This window comes from Fistularia commersonii, chromosome 28 (assembly GCF_037954325.1).
Source record: "Fistularia commersonii isolate RoL2024-O1a breed Wild chromosome 28, RoL_Fcom_v1.0, whole genome shotgun sequence".
NCBI classification, from domain to species: Eukaryota; Metazoa; Chordata; class Actinopteri; order Syngnathiformes; family Fistulariidae; genus Fistularia; species Fistularia commersonii.
In genome coordinates, this window is record NC_141311.1 from 761,278 (window position 1) to 779,166 (window position 17,889).

General features: G+C 47.3%; 1 protein-coding gene across 1 annotated transcript; it reads left to right on the forward strand.

Annotated features, from left to right (window-relative positions):
• Nucleotides 1-913: 913 nt before the first annotated feature.
• srebf1 (sterol regulatory element binding transcription factor 1) lies at nucleotides 914-17,746 on the forward strand. The gene is made up of 19 exons (XM_086176546.1): nucleotides 914-1,165; nucleotides 4,293-5,036; nucleotides 6,185-6,360; nucleotides 6,497-6,634; nucleotides 7,373-7,591; nucleotides 8,015-8,129; nucleotides 8,312-8,469; nucleotides 8,641-8,854; nucleotides 8,994-9,178; nucleotides 9,317-9,578; nucleotides 9,859-10,025; nucleotides 10,346-10,514; nucleotides 10,625-10,733; nucleotides 11,715-11,824; nucleotides 12,810-12,942; nucleotides 13,046-13,211; nucleotides 13,910-14,125; nucleotides 15,407-15,518; nucleotides 16,194-17,746. Exons 1-19 carry the CDS (start codon nucleotides 1,060-1,062, stop codon nucleotides 16,412-16,414), a joined length of 3,720 nt encoding a protein of 1,239 aa, XP_086032672.1. The 5' UTR covers nucleotides 914-1,059; the 3' UTR covers nucleotides 16,415-17,746.
• Nucleotides 17,747-17,889: the final 143 nt, after the last annotated feature.

The window sequence follows — 17,889 nt, forward strand, 5'->3', positions numbered from 1 at the left end:
CCCCGTCTGCAACGACGAAATACTCCTGCAAACAGGGTGTGTGTGTGTCCTCTTACACACAGGTTTACTATGCTATTGTAGGTCAGTGACCTATATCTTCCTTCATGGGAGTCCCCCTTTGTTGACGTGACACATTTATGATTTGTTAGTACATTTACTGTTTAACGGGGTCATACGGTCCACATTGTCGTATGGATCCCGTCCTATTTTACAATTTATTCGACTTTGGGACACCGGTGTCGGTTCCTTGTGTCACCCCTGCTGCTGCTGCCACTCACACTCGCACAGTGATACATGATGTAATCAGTAGACACGGCTCTGACGTCACATCACCCCACTCGGCTCCGGAGCTTCCCATTGGTTGACTTCACTGGTTCTACGGGAGGAGCCGGCGCTCCGCGTCACACAAACTTGCCGCTTAGCTTGATCCGCCCACTCGTCTCCCATTGGCTGTTGATGGCAAGCCCACGAAAAACACATCCATGCTGGAATATTTATACTTGGCAACGGTGGAAAACCGAAAAAAGATGGCGCTTTTAAAAGGACTGCGATATAATGCAACAAGTACAGAAATATGCATATTATCGCCAACATTTATTTTAAACTCTGCTTGAGTTTTCTTAAAAACAATAAAAGAAACATTCGGCTTTTACTTTATTTATCGTACGGTTTTTCTGTCAATTTTCAGTGCAGCAATTTGATAAGAATTCATCTTGCGGAGACAAACACAAACATATTTCAGCAAGTTGTAAGAGACGTTCCTCACTGAAGGCTGTGATTGGCTGCGGTGGCTGTCAATCATTACCGGCTAGGCGGGCCGGTTGAGCTCCCCCTCGTCAGCGTGTTGGAGCTCAATGAGCCTTCAGTGTTTGGCTCGTCTTGTCAACTTTCCCTAAGTGACCATGGGGTTAACCACGACTAGTTAGTTGACAGATTCGCCAAAAAAAGTTGCATTTCTCTCAGTTGGACTTGACAGATGTAGGCGCCTCAGAAGGTCCAACTCTTCCCCGCGAGATTTTCATTTAACGGTTGATCGGATAGTAAGGCACAGCAGGAAAGATGAATAACCCGTCGTTTGACGATCCTTCGTTGGACAATCTGGATCCGACGCTGTCGCTTCACGACCCCAGCGACATCGACACGGCCCTCCTGAGCGACATTGATGGTAAGGAAATGAAAACTATCTGAGCTGGCCAACTTAGTCACGCTGAACTGCTATCAAATGTACGAACATGTGACCCCGGGTATTTTGTCTCGCACGGTGTGTGTTCGTGTTCTATTTAATTATTCATTCTACGCTATAAAACGGCATTTTCTATATGTTTGTCACGAGCCTTGCTAATCGCGCACCTGTGAGCACTCTAGCTCACGCTATAGTTTTTTGCTCCAACTAGCTTTCATCCACCCTTCAAGTGAGCGGTTAGCCGTTTTGCTGGATTCTGTTCAAATGAGCCCAGCTGGTTGTGTGATTCTCAGTTGAACGAGTTTTCTTCGAAAGCGTCGATTCGTTTTCAATCACTTGAGTCGAAGCCAATCTGTGAACCTTGTGGCTCGTAGTGACACCGGGAGCGGGTTAGTTCAGGTGACCGTTGAGGCTAGCATGCTACACGGTAGCGAGTGCGCCCCGCCCCCAGCTAGCTTCACACCGGGGTTATTGCCGTTCATTCCTCCTGCCCGGGTTCACACACATTGGCACAGGCTCTGACAAAATTGTGTTAATAATACAATTAATGTCCCCCCCAAGAAGTAAGCCGTTAAATGTGACAAATAACATTATATAGTTTGTGTGGATGCAATACATTTTTATGTACATTCAATTAGCGTGCGTGGGTCGGTTAATGGCGTGATTAGACAAATACGTGACAAATTGTTATTCGTATAATGGGAGTTCTACAAGTGCTACGCTTTCTCATTTTGCTGACGTGTTGCATCGTGGAATCGGTGTTTTGGAGTTGTGATCGTCGGTTAGAATGGGTCTCTCCGGGGTTGACCGACAGTAACCCCGAGTGATGCCGCCACAGACGGCGCTCCCTCCCTTTCCCGTCTTGGACTGATCGGCATAGCAAGTCTCTAAGCAGCGCTCTGATTGGCCAAGAACGATCACCTCATACAAAACACTGGCGTCCAAATGCAGGCTGCAGTGTGCAGGAGCACGCAAACATACATTCGTCCCGGCGTGCAGCAGGTGACAAGCTCCAGAAAAACCTCCAGATTGGAGTGAGGGCTACTCCTTGAGGGAAAAATAGTCAAACGGCGTTTTGTCGGGCGTGCTGGGTTTATATGGAGAGCATTCATACAGTGTTCCTTAAATCCAAAACATCTCCTTAAACAGTGCCACAATTGTGAATTGATTTTTAACATTTTGGATTGCATATGTTTTTTTTGAGGGGGGGGGGGGGGGCACAGTTAAATGTACTCTGGAAGCTGTCGACTGCGAGGTCCATAATGACACTGCAATTGAGGGGGTTTTAAAAGGACTCCACAGTCAGTGCAGGACACATCTCCATCAGCCGCAGACTGTGATGACATTTGTACACTAGAATAGTGTCGACGGTTGGAGGGACTAAAAGGTTTATTTAGTTTTGAGGATATCACAGTCAGTCCCCTCTGAATGAGGACTGAACTTATAGCTGGTTTAACAGAACTGCTATTGGACTTGAGCAAATTGCTCGTTAAATATATGCCCTTTGGTGTTGTTACGCTTCATAGAAGACACATGGGGAAGTGATATGGAAGGAAGTGCTTGAATGATACAAATTGTAATGCTGAATAGAATTTAAAGAGGAGTGGTTCATGCAAGTCACTGGATGGCAGCTGCTGTTAAAACCCGTTGACGGGTCAGGCCCAGAGGACGGGGTATTGTGAGAATCTGAGGTACACGACGAGTAATGGTGGCCTATTGACAAGTGATGCCTTTTTTTAAATGCAAGATTCTCAGGCAAGGATGTGGAACCAGAAGGTCTCTATATTGTGCTGAATCTAGTGACCGCTTGGACTCCAATTTGGCGATAACAGAGAAAGACTTTGTCACGTTATGAATAGAAACATTTTCAGTGTGATATCCACTGTGTGGCCATCATATCACTTTGTCGCTCTCAACATTGACCGGGTGTGGATGAGATGTCACATTGTACTGGAGGACCTTGCAAAGGCTGTGCGGCTGTGAGACCCATTCATCTGTAGCCAAAATGGTTCAAAAAAACTTTATAAAGGCACAGCGAGAACAAAACAGAGTAGAAAACAAAGGTTTCGACTCCAGCGATATGTCTGAGGATGAAATCAGAAAATACCATGTGAACAAAGAGTCGGTGGTTACAGTGTCTTTGCTGTGGAGGACGGTTAATGACGTACTGTGGAAAGAAAGGCTCTTCATCATGGTAAACTACGTGGAATATTTTTAACAAGGGTCATGGATTTTCAGGGTGAAAGATCTATTTTGGTGAGAAAAGTTGGATTAATGAATAATGCAGCAGAACGTAAATCTTCATGAGGTGTAGGAAGTCTTCAGCAAGTATTTTTCTCAAATATATTTTATAATTGTACATTCCAAAGGGCATAGAAACATATGTAATTGTGGACAAGGACGCTATCAGCAACCAGAGTGGGGTTGTTAAATGCATGCTTTGAAATGCTATGTGTAAGAGCTTGATGTTGAAAAGGTCAGTGTCTTGGTTTTTGGAGAAAAAAAACCACCCAAGAGATTTTATTTTATTTATTTTTTTGGGGGAGTACATGGTGGTGGTGTATTAATACACCGGTGAGGTCATGTTGGCCAAAGTGTCTTTAAGTGGCCTTGGTCATATGAAGAATAACTTGGGACCTATGGTCCATGTATCGACAGCAGTTCCTGTGATGGAGGACCTGGATGTTCACAAGCTCAGACTTCCAGATTGAGTCTAGTTGGAGTCATTATGTGCTCTCTGAAAAGCCACTGTGTGACAAAGGCAATTGGTGGCCAATTGTCGGATCAATTTAAGAGGACATCTATGTAGCCATCTAGCTGGAAAGGTGCTTCCCCCATGCTGGGAAAAGAACAGAGCAGACGAAAGGCTGTCAAAGTAATCTCGATGTCCCGCTGTTCACGACAGGAAATTATCCAACACGTCTTTGCCGTCATAATGCTGAGGCGGTGTCGGCGGATCTTATTCTTCTAACATGCAAATCCGTACATGAAATTCAGATCGTGATGACACATCTGCTGAATGGGAGAGGATAAAGCAATGTTTGCCTAAAGTTTTCTGGATCACCTTTATTTTTGCGCTGATGGCAGTTTTTATTTCTTATTCATTCAGACATGCTGCAGCTCATCAACAACCAGGAAATGGAGTTTGGAGGACTCTTTGAAAACCCTCCGTACACAGTGTCTGCACCCAACCAGGAGCTCTCTTGTCTGACCCAGTCAGTGACCTCCAGCGCCCCCCCTCCCGCCACTACCTCACCTACATCGTCCTCTTCTTCTTCTTCCATCCTAAGCAGTAGTCCTCATTTGGATGCTCTTCTGGGTCCTCCCATTACCCGTAGTTCCTCTACCCCAGATAAGGCCTTCCAGCCACCCACCTTTCAGCAGTCCCCACTTGCCCAGGTACCTAACCCTACCCTGAGGCAGCAACCGGCCTCCCCGCAGCAGTCTCAGAGCCTCAGACCAACCAAGGCGGAACAACCCCAACCCGTTCCTAGTCAGTCCACCCCATCCCATACAACTTCCCCTTTTGGCTCACCTGGGCAGAACGTGACTTTTAGCACTACACCCCAGACAATCTTCACTTCCTCTTCACCCCAGACCCCATCCCAGCCACAGACCCCGCAGACTTTGCAGACCCCGCAGACCCCGCAGACTTTGCAGCCCCCGCCACAGGCCATGCAGATCCTGCAGGCTGCGCAGGCTGCGCAGGCCCAGCAGGCCCAGCAGGCCCAGCAGGCCCAGCAGACCCAGCAGACCCAGCAGGCCCAGCAGGCCCAGCAGACCCAGCAGGCCCAGCAGGCCCTGCAGGCCCCACAGACCCGGAACAATTTCGGCAGCCAGAACAGCTTCACAGGCAAGTCTTCTGTTTTTTCAGCATCTAGATGGACTGTAGCCAGCTATAAACTACGCATTGTATGCCAATTCTGTAAAAACCACAGGATCTCTATTGGGTAGATAATCCTATCTTGTTATCATGTCCAGACCCGTGTCCTTTAATAATGTGCCTGTCTGTACGCATGTTTATACAGTACATGGTCTACTCCATATAGTATGATGCAATCCAAAGCAACAGCCGATCCTTCTGCAGCTGTTCGGAAGCCAAGGTTGACACACTGACTGTTGCTATCTCTCATTTATTGGTTTGCACTTAACTTTGTGCTCCAATAACCTCTGAACGATTACTTGCACGGCATCGAAAGCATCATTGACTCCCCTGTTGTGTTTCAAATTTCGCTGAAAGATTTAATGTACTTTGTCGATTCTGTAAGCTCCTGCTTCAGTTGGTCAACAAAATGTTACTTTTTTCTTACAGATGAAAGAAATCTTACTTAAAGCTTTAGCATTTTTCCTCAGGTTTATTTCATAATTGTGTAATTCCTTATACATATACGCCATCCCGTGTGGCTTTTAAAGGTTTTGAACTGAGTTGAATTCAAGAGTAAAGACTTTGAATGCATTTTTTTAGTTATAATTTACATCCAGTGCTGTGTTCAGGATTTGTTTCCACACATGTTGAACACAAAGCCCAATGCGGCGTCTAGGTCCTGCGTGGTTTGTGTCTGTATTGGACAGTTAGTAATGAATGCGCTGCCAGCAGTCACAATACCTAGAGAATGGTAGAGGAGAACCGTTAACGTCTGGAACTCCCAGTTTCTAAATTTTCGTTCAAAAGTGGAAAATATACGGGAAGTCATGCCATTGGCTGAACCTAACCTCAGATGCTACCATAGCATAAATGTCTTAAAAATATGAAAACTCTTCACTTTGACTTGTAGCCAGTAACTTGAAGAGATTTAGAAAACTGACCTCTTGTAAACTAGATAACACACTTTTAACAGGCAGCTGGAACACTGCTTAAATATGATGTCATTCATTAGTGTATCATAGAAATTCCAGTTGCTGGTTATGAAGTGTTCTTAGAGTGAGCTGTTTACATGGATACTCATACCGTCTAGCATTACACAAGAAAACCCAAAAAACAGCTGTGACCTCTTTTTCCAGCTGGCAGTCCCGGCAGTGTCAGTCAAGCAGCCCCCATCTTGTCCTCCTCACCTCCGACCGTTCAGCCAGTTGCAATTCAGACACAGCTCCAGGGGCTGACCACCACCTCTCCCCTGCTGGCCACGTCAGCAAGCCCACCAGCTCAAACTATTGCACCTCATGTACAGCAAGTACCCGTAAGTCCATAAACCCAGCTGAAAGTGCAGTCCTTGTTTCTGTAGTATGGCTATTTAACGCACATTTAAGATACATCCTAACTGTTTTTTTTTTTCTTTTTTTTTTTTTTTTTCTTTTGGTTTGTTTGTTTCTCAGGTGTTACTTCAGCCTCAGTTCATCAAGGCCGAATCTCTCCTGCTGACGACTCTTAAACACGACCCCTGCATCGTTACCACTGTGTCCTCGCCCACTTCCCTGGCCAGCACCACCCCGGTGCAGAGCACCTCGCTACAGGTGATCACAATCACATCGCACACAAAACTCTGGGCGTTGCGGTGACATTTGGTTAAATAAGATCCACAACGTAGACTTTGCTTCTTATAGGAGATGATAAAAAACGTCATGATGAGCTCAGTATTTGATAGATAGAATTATTGTCATTATCTATCAAATAATGTACTATTCTATCGGTTGGATTTGATAGATTGATGTTTCTTAGTCTCTCTTCTAAAGCAACTGAGGTCAACAGTGATGGTTTTAAACCTATAACACAATAAAAAAAAAAAAAACAATCAAATGCCTACACACTGCTTGCTGAGCACTATGTTATTCAACACACACCATTTCTCAGTAGAAATAATAATGACCCAATTTACTATTTTGGATGAAGTATTCCGTCGACATTGAAATCACGCCGACAACAATTTTAAAACAGTGAAGACAAAGATCAGATCTACCAGGTCAGAACTCGATTAGTTTTTCTCATGCCCATAAAATGAACTTGTAAGAAGGCGGTGCCATGAGATTAGTATCAAATGAAACCATCAATAAAAGGGGATGCTGCTGATGCCGCAGCCAACTGTGAGTGTCAGGGCTAATAAATAATAGGCAACATGGGGGAGGGATTTGGATTTTCCTCCAGGGCATCTTTTCACCAAAGTGTCTCTGTTCCTTTTGCTTTCCTTTTGCGTGTCGGCCCTGTCTCCCCCTGTCCCCCCCCCCGTCTCCCCCTGTCCCCCCCCGTCTCCCCAGGCCTTTATGGGCGGAGGCACCATCCTGACGACGGTGCCCGTAATGGTGGATGCTGAGAAGCTCCCCATCAACCGCATTGCTATCAGTGGTAAGCCAGCGGGGCTGCCACACAAGGGAGAGAAGCGCACCGCTCACAATGCTATCGAAAAACGCTACCGCTCCTCCATCAATGACAAAATTGTGGAGCTCAAAGACCTGGTGGCTGGCACTGAGGCTAAGGTAGGAAACCTTTCATCAATGGAAAACAAACGTTGATATGTCTCAGATTGTCCTTGTGGGGCAACATGCTCTTGTGGGGCAACACTCTTTCAGCTTTGAAAATGGATTTTCATTGACTTGTCTCTGGCTCTTGATAATGCCAAGGAACAGGCTCTGTGCTAACTGTTGGTTGATGTCCTATTAGGACCTGTGTTTTCTAGGAAAGTGATACATAATGTATGAAGCATTTTTAAATGAATTAAAAAGTGATGACAACCACTTTTCACCCTTACCCCCACAAAGGGATAGTGGTGTCCAAGAGGTGCTCCTCTCAGGCTGGAAGCCTCACCTCTGCTCCGAGTTCATTTAGTCAGTTAGTTAGTTCCTTTTTATTATTAATGTTGTCAGTTATGGATGAGATTTGTTTCATTTTCTTTGTCAAAGCTCAACAAGTCTGCTGTGCTGAGGAAAGCTATCGACTACATCCGCTACCTACAGCAGTCCAACCAGAAGCTGAAGCAGGAGAACATGGCTCTTAAACTGGCCACTCAGAAAAACAGTATGTACATACTACCTCCTAACAAATTTTTGTAAGAAGTAAAAGCTTCCGTGTTGCTTTTTGCTTTTCCTGAAAAAGGTGTCATTAGACTCATTTAAGAGTTACATGTCATAGCGTTGTTGACACTGTAATGGTTACCTATTTTTAAATGCTTTCATGGTCGTTATTCGCCAATATTTCAGAATCTCTCAAGGACCTGGTTACCATGGAGGTGGACAGACAGCCTGATGTGAAGAACGAGCTGCCCACCCCTCCAGCCTCTGACGTGGGCTCCCCAACATCCTTCTCTCACTCCTGCAGTGATTCTGAGCCCGACAGTCCAATGGTCGAGGACACAAAGGTATGCTGCTCCCTGAACTGCACCGCTAAACATCATCCTCAATGTCGCATGCTCCAACTCCTGTAGGTACACTCAATACAAGTCCCTTGAATTGCTGTTATTTACATGTTCTTTTACATCTACTTTAGATAAGGGTGTTTTACGTTTGTCTGTGTTGTTTCTAAATGCCAGCCAAACATGGGCATGTTGGACAGATCGGCCGCAAGCAGCAGTGCTGGCGGCATGCTGGACCGCTCTCGAATGGCCCTGTGCGCCTTCACCTTCCTCTTCCTCTCGCTCAACCCCCTGGCTGCCCTGCTCTGCTCAGGAGGCAGCAGCTCAGCTGGCGGCGCAACCGCAGCCAGCCACCATACAGGCCGCAGCGTCCTGGGCCTGGAAATCACAGGTACAAGGATTTACTGTCAGTAGATGTTACGCAAGGCGGGATTTGAAGTGAAATATCACAAATCGCAAACTGGACATCTTCTCTGTCAAATTGCAAATTAAAAAGGGTTTTCTTGAATTTTCTTCCTTCGTGTTTCTAGCCAACTCGTGGGGCTGGATGGATTGGATGCTACCAACCATACTGGTGTGGCTCCTCAACGGCGTCCTGGTGTCGGGAGTTTTGATCCGACTGTTGGTGTATGGAGAACCCGTGACCAGACCGCACTCCGGGTCCTCTGTGTTGTTCTGGAGGCACCGCAAACAAGCTGACCTGGATCTAGCAAGAGTATGTTTCAGTTATTTAGCTGGCAAAGTAGCTTGAATGATTAATGGTTTATTCAGAGAATGAAGTAAAACCTACATGTGACCCATTTCTGCTTCCCATTTATCTGGCGCTCCCTAATCGCCGCTGATCTGTTCTCAGGGGGATTTTGCCCAGGCCAGTCAGAACCTATGGACTTGTCTAAAAGCTCTGGGTCGACCCCTGCCCACCTCCCAGTTGGACCTGGCCTGCGCTGTGTTGTGGTCCCTGCTGCGATTCTGTCTCCAGCGCCTTTGGGTGGGGCGCTGGCTGGCTGCGAGGGGCGGAGGCCTGAGGTCTGACCGCCCCCTGCAGGAAGACGCCTGCAGAAGCAGCCGGGACGGCGCCCTCGTTTACCACCGTCTACACCAGCTGCACATGACAGGTCTGTCGGTGGGAAAAAAGTCCGGGTCTAAATTAAATCAGCGAGGTACACTGAGCACTGTCACGGTGGCATAATGGAAAGTGATTAGAGAGACGTCCTTTTTTTGAAGTCCGTCTGGGTTTTCGTGCCAGCGAGAGGTTTAGTCTTAAGGTTGCGCAGGATTAAACCTCGGTAATTGATGTCACATCGTTTTTCTGTGAATGTGTTTGGCGTACGTTCCAAACTTGTGCAACGGTTTCCAGTGAATCATTAAATGTTAATGTCTTCCTTCCACATGCAGGTAAGCTGAATGGCAGCCATCTGTCAGCGGTGCACATGGCTCTCAGCGCAGTCAACCTGGCAGAGTGCACTGGCTCCAGTCTGCCCGTCGCCTCGCTGGCCGAAGTGTATGTCTCTGCGGCGCTACGGGTCAAAGCTAGTTTGCCAAGAATCCTCCACTTTACATCTGTAAGTCCTCCTTCAGCTCACATACAAGGATTCTCATTGTTTATTTGAACGATTGTCACAATGAAGCACGCGAGCAGTTTTTTTCAACCACTTAGAAGGCCTCGAATTGGCATCTGGATCTTTTAGACCACTTGGGAGACAATGTTCAAATTAATTCATGTGAGTTGTAAATGACTGCGGGATTAAACAACTTGAAACAAGCTCAAGTACACTCAGACAAAACAGAACTGGATGACTTTATTGTGTATGCGGTCAAAATAGCCATGAAGAAAAAGTGTATTCGGCTAAAGTGGAACGCTATTGTCTCCTGATGTGTTCAGCGTGTGTTCCTGAGCAGTGCCCGGCAGGCATGCCTCTCATCCAGCGGCAGTGTGCCTCCAGCTATGCAGTGGCTCTGTCACCCTCTAGGTCACCGCTTCTTTGTGGATGGAGACTGGGCTATTCGTAGCATTCCGAAAGAAAGCATCTACAGCCAGGCGGGCAACACCGGTCAGTTGAAATAAATGTCTACGTGTCGGATATAATCGAATGATATATCTTTTGGACATGCACACCGGAGTATTTGGTTTTTCTTGTGCTTATTGCTGGTAATCTCGCAGTGGATCCCCTGGCCCAAGTGACTCAAGCATTCAGAGAGCATCTCCTGGAAAAGGCTCTGTACTGCGTGGCCCAGCCGCGGGGAGAGAAATGCCCGAGCCAGGGCGAGGGGTAAGGAAAACTCATGAAGATTGGCTGAACTAATTGCTCTGTTACATGGAAACCCAACGGAGTTGCCTCTTTTCACACGTGCTGCAGAACCAGGCAATCACTGGCTTGGAGAAAGTCACCTTAACTTTCTGCCTAGGGTCCAGGCAGGCTGTTTCCACAACAACACGAGTATTATGGGAATTACTCATAGTTGGGCTTTTAGCATTTGGTAAGTTAGGTCTTCAACCTTTAGGGGTTTTGGCGAGCAGCGCTATTTTTGACAGTGCTCTCTGCACCACAGCCTCATGTAAGTCGTTTAAGTCCCGTAATCCCTGTGCTGCTGTGGGAGCTGTCTAATTGTATATGAAACAGCCAATCGGGGTGACTTTCCCTAAGTCAGTGGCCGACCAAATTTCAGTTCCGCGGCAGGTGGAGGGGCAGACAGGTACGGATGCAAAATAGAATTCTGTAAAAGTGGCACAAATGCAACTTCACTGTTTGCAAACCGTTGTTTAATGGCCTGCAGATGTGATTTCCTGGACTACGTACAATTTTTGGCTCGCACTTTTCATAATCGGCGAAGGACTGCTCACTCTTAACTGTGAATTAGGCTGTGTTAATGAGCTTCTCCATCTGCTGCTGACTCTGTATTGGACCCTCTTGCATAAATGCTTATTGGGCCCGTTGACAAGGTTGTCCACCATCCATATTGTTTCGTATTCCCCTATATGTCTTTAACAGAGCTCTTCTTTGGTGTCTGTCCAAAGAGACAGAAAGGCAGTGAATGGTCTGCCCGTAATAAACAGAGGGCTTCTTTGACTTTTAGTGACGCTGATATATTTTGTTTGCCACATTACTGATTTATGGACTTGAAAAATAATGAAATAATAACCAGAAATACTCAAATGTTAGGATGGGGATGATCGGTATTGTATGAATTTGTCATCGTGCGTTCCCTTTTCGGAAAAAGGAAAATAAAGCTATGGTTTTGTGTCTCCTCAGGGAATACGCTGATGCCTTGGAGTATCTCCAGCTGCTGATCAGTGCTTCAGACGCCGCCGGTGCAACCTCCCAGTCCTTCGCTATCGGCTCCAACATGGCCACAGTGACCGGTACGCCGCTGCCGCTGTCGGCTCTTTTCAAGCACCGTGTTCTTGTCTGTGTTGTACTTCAGAGGATACAAATTGCGTGCCTCATGACTTACTTCCAATTTAGGATGGTAATATCGTAATAAGTAATAAGCCACTATTTAACTTTAGTTACTTGAATAGCCTCTGAGACATATCCACAACTGTGGGACCATTTATTTGGAAATAATTGAAATCGTAATGTTAAATCACTGCTAAAAGATCACTGCCAGCCAACACTGGTGTTGAAAATATAACTCTAAAACCTATTTCTGTTGATTGTATCGCTCAGCGAATCAAGTGTAGATCTTGCGGTTAAATTTTGTTAATGCGTTTCCCCGCTGAGGGAAGTGCCTTTACGTTTCCTGCATTCTCACGGCGTCTGCCTGTTTGGTTTCTTTAATACGCCGCTGGAAAGGAAGCTGTTACATAAAGACGATTTCGCACTACCGAGATGGAGTTGCTTGATTTCCTCCGGGCTCACTTCCACACTCCCACCACTTCACTTTGTACTTACTGATCGCTCATCTGAGCAAAAGGGGGCTAGGTGAATGGGAGGCGTCCCCTAGATTGCTTCATCTATCTTCAGCGCTGTCAAATTGGTGATCACCTTTAGACGGGGGAGGAATAAGAGGCTGTACGGGGATTTTAATAGGAAATTTTTCTTGGCAGTTGGTCAGATTGTGTATGTATGTGTGTGTGTGCAAGAGTGACTGCGACCCAATGTTAAATGAAGTGGTTTCCCCTCTCGAGAAAGTCGTCGATATAGCTGCCTCCTCTTGGAATGCGTGAACATGCCAGGGGAAAGAGGGATTGATTCAGAGGTCAAATTGCAGACAACAGCCGTGCATGTGGACCGTCATGCATGTCAAACGGGGAGGAGGGCAGTGAAGGACCACTCGTCTGTCGGTGTCTTTGACCGTTGCTTTTTTTTTTTTTTTTTTTTTTCTCCCCCTCTTCTGACTTTCAGGCTGTGACCCCCACTCCAAGTGGTGGTCCTCAGTGGCTGTGGTGATCATCAACTGGCTCCAAGGAGATGACACAGCAGCAGAGAGACTCTATCCAACTGTTGAACACCTTCCCCGCACCCTGCAAAACGCAGAGTAAGTCGAACGTTCGTCAGCACGGGAGTGTCAGAATGGAAAATGCGGAAGCACGCGCCTCCGACTTAAAGCCGTGTCCTGTGTTTTTTCCCCTCCGTGTCAGGAGCCTCCTACCTAAGGCATGTCTGAACACATTCAGGGCTGTGCGGGCTTTGCTGTCCAAACCAGAGAACTGCCAGTTGAGTCTGAGTTTCAGCGACAAGGCCAGCGCCTTGCTCAGAGACAGCCTCAACCTTGGACCGCACTGCCACAGCTCCGGTTTAGACAAGGTACACACAAATGCACATACTTTCAAATTTGTAACCGTAAATTTTGGCAATCTTTATGATTCCTTTGAGGGCGGCTTGTTTGCGGGCGATGGCATCTGCATTACGAAATACAAAAAAAACCTCAAGGCCGAATTAAAGCCCTGGGTGGCAGATGTGCCGACACGTGCGCTTGTATAAAGTTGTAAACAGAGGAAATTGCTCTTTACTCTTTACAACACAAAGCTGCTGCAGCACCACAGTAAATCCACTATAACGACTTCACTCTGGTACCCGAGTTTTGTCCTCTGGCTGTGTTTTGTGTGTTGTGTTGTGTTGTGTTTGTGTGTGTGTGTGTGTGTGTGTGTGTGTGTGTGTGTGTATGTGAGACTATGGCCAGAGCTGTAGTGCATTGTAGTTGCATTGCATGTGTGTCTCTGCGTAGTGCAATGTACCTGCAGTGCAACACAGAGCTTGGCCACTTGCAGCACCTCGTATGCACATGTATATACACACACTGGTCAGAAACCAAAGCATATATATATACACACACAATCACAGCAAATGTTTTAAAAGTCCCTCCTGGCCTTTGTTTTATCTTCTGCATCTCCTCATCTCATGTTGCCTGTGATTCTGGTGCTATGTTGCTCTCTGTCCTCCCTCAGGATGAACAGAACCTGCCCGGTCTCACGGTCCTCATGTTCCCTGTGAAAATGTTGCAGGTTGTCCAGCTGCTTTTGTGCGACCTGTTGCTCGTGATGAGGACCAATGTATGGCGTCTGCAACAGCAAGGCTCCAATCCAACGGGGTCAGGATCAGTGGGTGCCAGCAGCCCTGTGGGGGTCCATCAGGCCTCCCCGCCAGAGCTTCAAGGCTTTCAGCAAGATCTCAGCTCCTTACGCAAGCTCGCACAGAGTTTCAGGCCCGCGATGAGAAGGGTACGTGTTAACATGCCTCGCGCTCGGTTTCTACACGAGCTAATCTGGCACTCGGAGCACTCTCTTGTTGAAGGTTCTTACATTCCCCCAAAGACAGGCCCGCAGACTCCAATTCCCAAATAGCCGCTCCATGTACGTCCTGTGCCCAGAATCGTTTCCCATCGAAATTAGTCCATCGGTAGAAAGGAGTTGGTCTTTCTGGAGGGCCACCGGTGAGAGGGCTCGGGATTGCTTCTTCTTATTGCATTCGGCGGTGTGTAACTTGATTAATAATGCAAGACCTTCACTACTCACTTCTATTAATATCTAGCTAACAAGGTTACTGTATTTGATATTAGATAAATTTAACATCTCGTGGAAGACGCTGTCATCTTCTCCCTTTAATAGTTCTACTCATTAGGGATGGAATGGATGAAATAATGTCTCTGCCTTAAGGTCAGCACACCGGAGCAAACAGCATCACCATCCTAATTCAATCTGAAGATATATTGCAAGCCACATTTTTATCCAGTCGGCCTGTACATTTACGCAGCGAACGTAAAAGTGCGCTTCGCACCGAGTTGTGTGTTTTGACTCATCGGTGTGTCGCTGCCCCGAAGCTTGTGCAGCACATAAATTGGCTCAGCTGTGCCAACTCATGAAACTAGACCTGACCCCGGAAAGGTTGGGGTAGCAGTGCTGCGTGCCGCTATGATTGGAGCTCAGAGATAATTCATCCTGGCAACAAAGCTCAAAATCCACAGATGCAGCCAGTTTGCGATCATTATGGGAAAACACACACACACACACACACACACACAGAGCCAAAGTGCAAAGTGACAGGAGCAGGCAAGGAATCAAGAGGTGAAAGGCTACAAGGCATTTTGGATTTTTTTTTATTTTGAATATCTGCATTTTGTGATCAAATTCAGCTGCATTTTTTTGTGATAGATTTTATGTTGTTTTTTTTTTTCCAAAATCCATCACCATGGTGTGTAGGTCGTACAAACTCACCCAGCATCATGCTTAATCACCAGCATTTGTCTGGTGGCAGGTGCTTAATCCTACCCCAGGTGTTGGAGCGTGCGCACACACGCGCACACCCAATGCTCACATACACACACAAACACACACACACCCAATGCTCACACACATAGCACAGAGACACCAGAGGCGAGTATTTAGCTGCGTTGTTCTCCAAGCTTCAAAGTCTCGGAGGTAGAGCTGAACATCCTATGAGTCATCATGGCTCGCTTTCATCCCTCTTCCTCCCCTCATCTCTGCTCTCTCCATCCCCTCCAGTTGTTCCTGCATGAAGCCACTGCCAGGCTGATGGCGGGAGCCAGTCCCACCCGCACTCATCAGCTCCTGGATCGCTCGCTGCGACGCAGAGCGACACCCGGAACCAAGACAGGTGTGTGTGTGTCGATGTGACGATACGCTTTGTTGACTTTACTTTTCGCTCCATCGAACGGTTACCTCAGAAGCAGCGTAATGTGTCCTATTTATTTTTTTAGTTTGTACATGGTATTTGCTCAAAGGCCCTTTTCCGCAGTCTGCATTTTTCAAACCGGGGCTTCATGCTTGGTTTACATGTGATAGTTTTCTTTTCTTTTAAAGTAGAGTCAGTAAAGCGTCCCCTGAAGGCCTCGAACGGGCTCAGATGAAGCATGTAGCCGCCTGGTAGATGTACAACCTAGCCTATGGCGGCATTTGAGCACACTAGGTTTTTCCTAAATCATCTTACCGCCGTTCTGTTTTGCAAATGGATGGATGGCTGTCCTGTCTTCCGCCTCGCCAAACAAATCCAAACCTCGACAGCGGACCCAACTTTGCTTTGCTCTCTTTGCCATTATTGAAATTTCAGCGGCGACACGGGAGACGCTGAGCGTCTAATCTGCGGTTCTGAGCAGCCTTTTGTCTGCGGGGCCCATCAGCGCCCACTATAATGTCACATTTATTAAAAAGGAAGGCGGCGTCCGCTCGTGGCAGCGAAATGAAAGCGCTCCGCTGAAACACCCCAGTAACAACGCCCTTTGTCTTTTTTTTTTTTTTTCCCCCCTTTTGTTTGTTTGTTTTTTCTCTGCAGAGGAGTGCGAGACACGGCCCGGCCAGCGGGAGCAGGCGGAGGCAGTTATGCTGGCTTGCCGCTACCTCCCCCCCTCCTTCCTTTCGGCTCCCGGCCAAAGGGTGGGCATGCTGGCAGATGCGGCCCGCACGCTGGAGAAGCTGGGAGACAAGAGGACTCTGCACGACTGCCAGCAAATGATCATCAAGCTGGGCAGCGGGACCACCGTCACCAACAGTTAAGGAGATTTGATGGGGAGGGACTGAGACAGGAATAGACGCTGTACATAGAAATATCTCTAACACATAGGCAGAAAAGAATCATGCTCTGACACGACCATCCAGACATTTTTGCGTGCAGCTACAAAACCTATTTAATAAAGCATACCCATTGATTTTAAACGGATCGCACGGATCGTCCCTCCCGCCCCCGCCTCAGCCGGTGTGTCGAGGCCACGGCCTCGCCGCACGGGATTACACCCAGGATACGGGAGCGCTCGCTCCCGACCCACGCAGACCCGCCTCGTGAGGATGCCTTGCCGTGTCCCGCTGCGACCACGGGGAGGCGTCGTCACAGCGCGACCGTCGTACGTGCGCGTCGCGTGACACAGATACTCGGGCTGTGTTTTTCCAGCCTGGTCCCGCCCCGACGGTCCTTTACTCCGGGACGCATCTGATATTGCTCACGGGTCAGGGCTCTTTGTTCCTGAAAGGAAACGGACCGTAATTCGATTGGTCCGGCGGTGGGCTCGTCGGGCGGGCAGCCACGCCGCCGCTCCTCCGGAGAGCCGGGGCGCCGCTTCAAGTCATCTCACTGGGGATTAGTCACTGACGAGCCCACATCCCTATCTGCACTAGGCCTACCGGCCTGATTTCAAACAGATAAGTAATAATTCAGCTTTATGAGCTTATTTTCATAGAGGTTTTGTTTTGATGTGTACATATTTTAAAATGTATTTATAATCTGTATAACTTTGATTAAGCAGTATTTTGCGTAAGCAGTGTGACAAACGCTCATCTTCTCCCCTCTTTGCCCGTCGAATGGGGCGACCGGGCACCAATAACCGCGCGCTGTATCTCCGTGGCGACGTGTGTCCGAACGGCCAAAGTGTCAAGATGACATTTACGTCACGTCTCCTGACTCAATTGACCTTTAACACCGTTCTACACCCATGCAGCAGCGATATCGAAATGTCGACGGCGTCGAGTCGCCGTAACGCGAACCTTCGTTACTTTGGCGCGCGTTGCAGAAGTCCCGCAGCCCATCGCAACATAACGCGGTTGTTCTTTCATTCCAAAGAGGATCTTTCCCGCTCAGCGTCCGTCGCGAGACTTTTCCTCGTTGGTTCAGCCTCGCAATCCTAGAAAACCACAACTCTCTGTTTGTAGTACTGTAAACCAGGAGGCAGTATGTTTTGTTCCTGGACCAGTGTCCCCCAGCGTCACTAATGTCAAAGCTTTCCCATGCAAACATGTCTTTAGGAATGTGTCCTGACATCTTTTCAACTTTTTTTTTTTTTTTTCTCCCTTCAACGATGTAAATATTAAAATATTAAAGTATTTTTTAAACAACAGCTACCTGTGGTTCTTCTAACCTCTGTCTAATCAGAAAATACTTCCAGCGGGCACAAGTGTCATCTAGCAGTCGGTAGAATCTGTTGATGCGACTATTTGTGAGTCGGAATGCGGTGGACTCGCGGGAGGCTGATTTCTTGTGT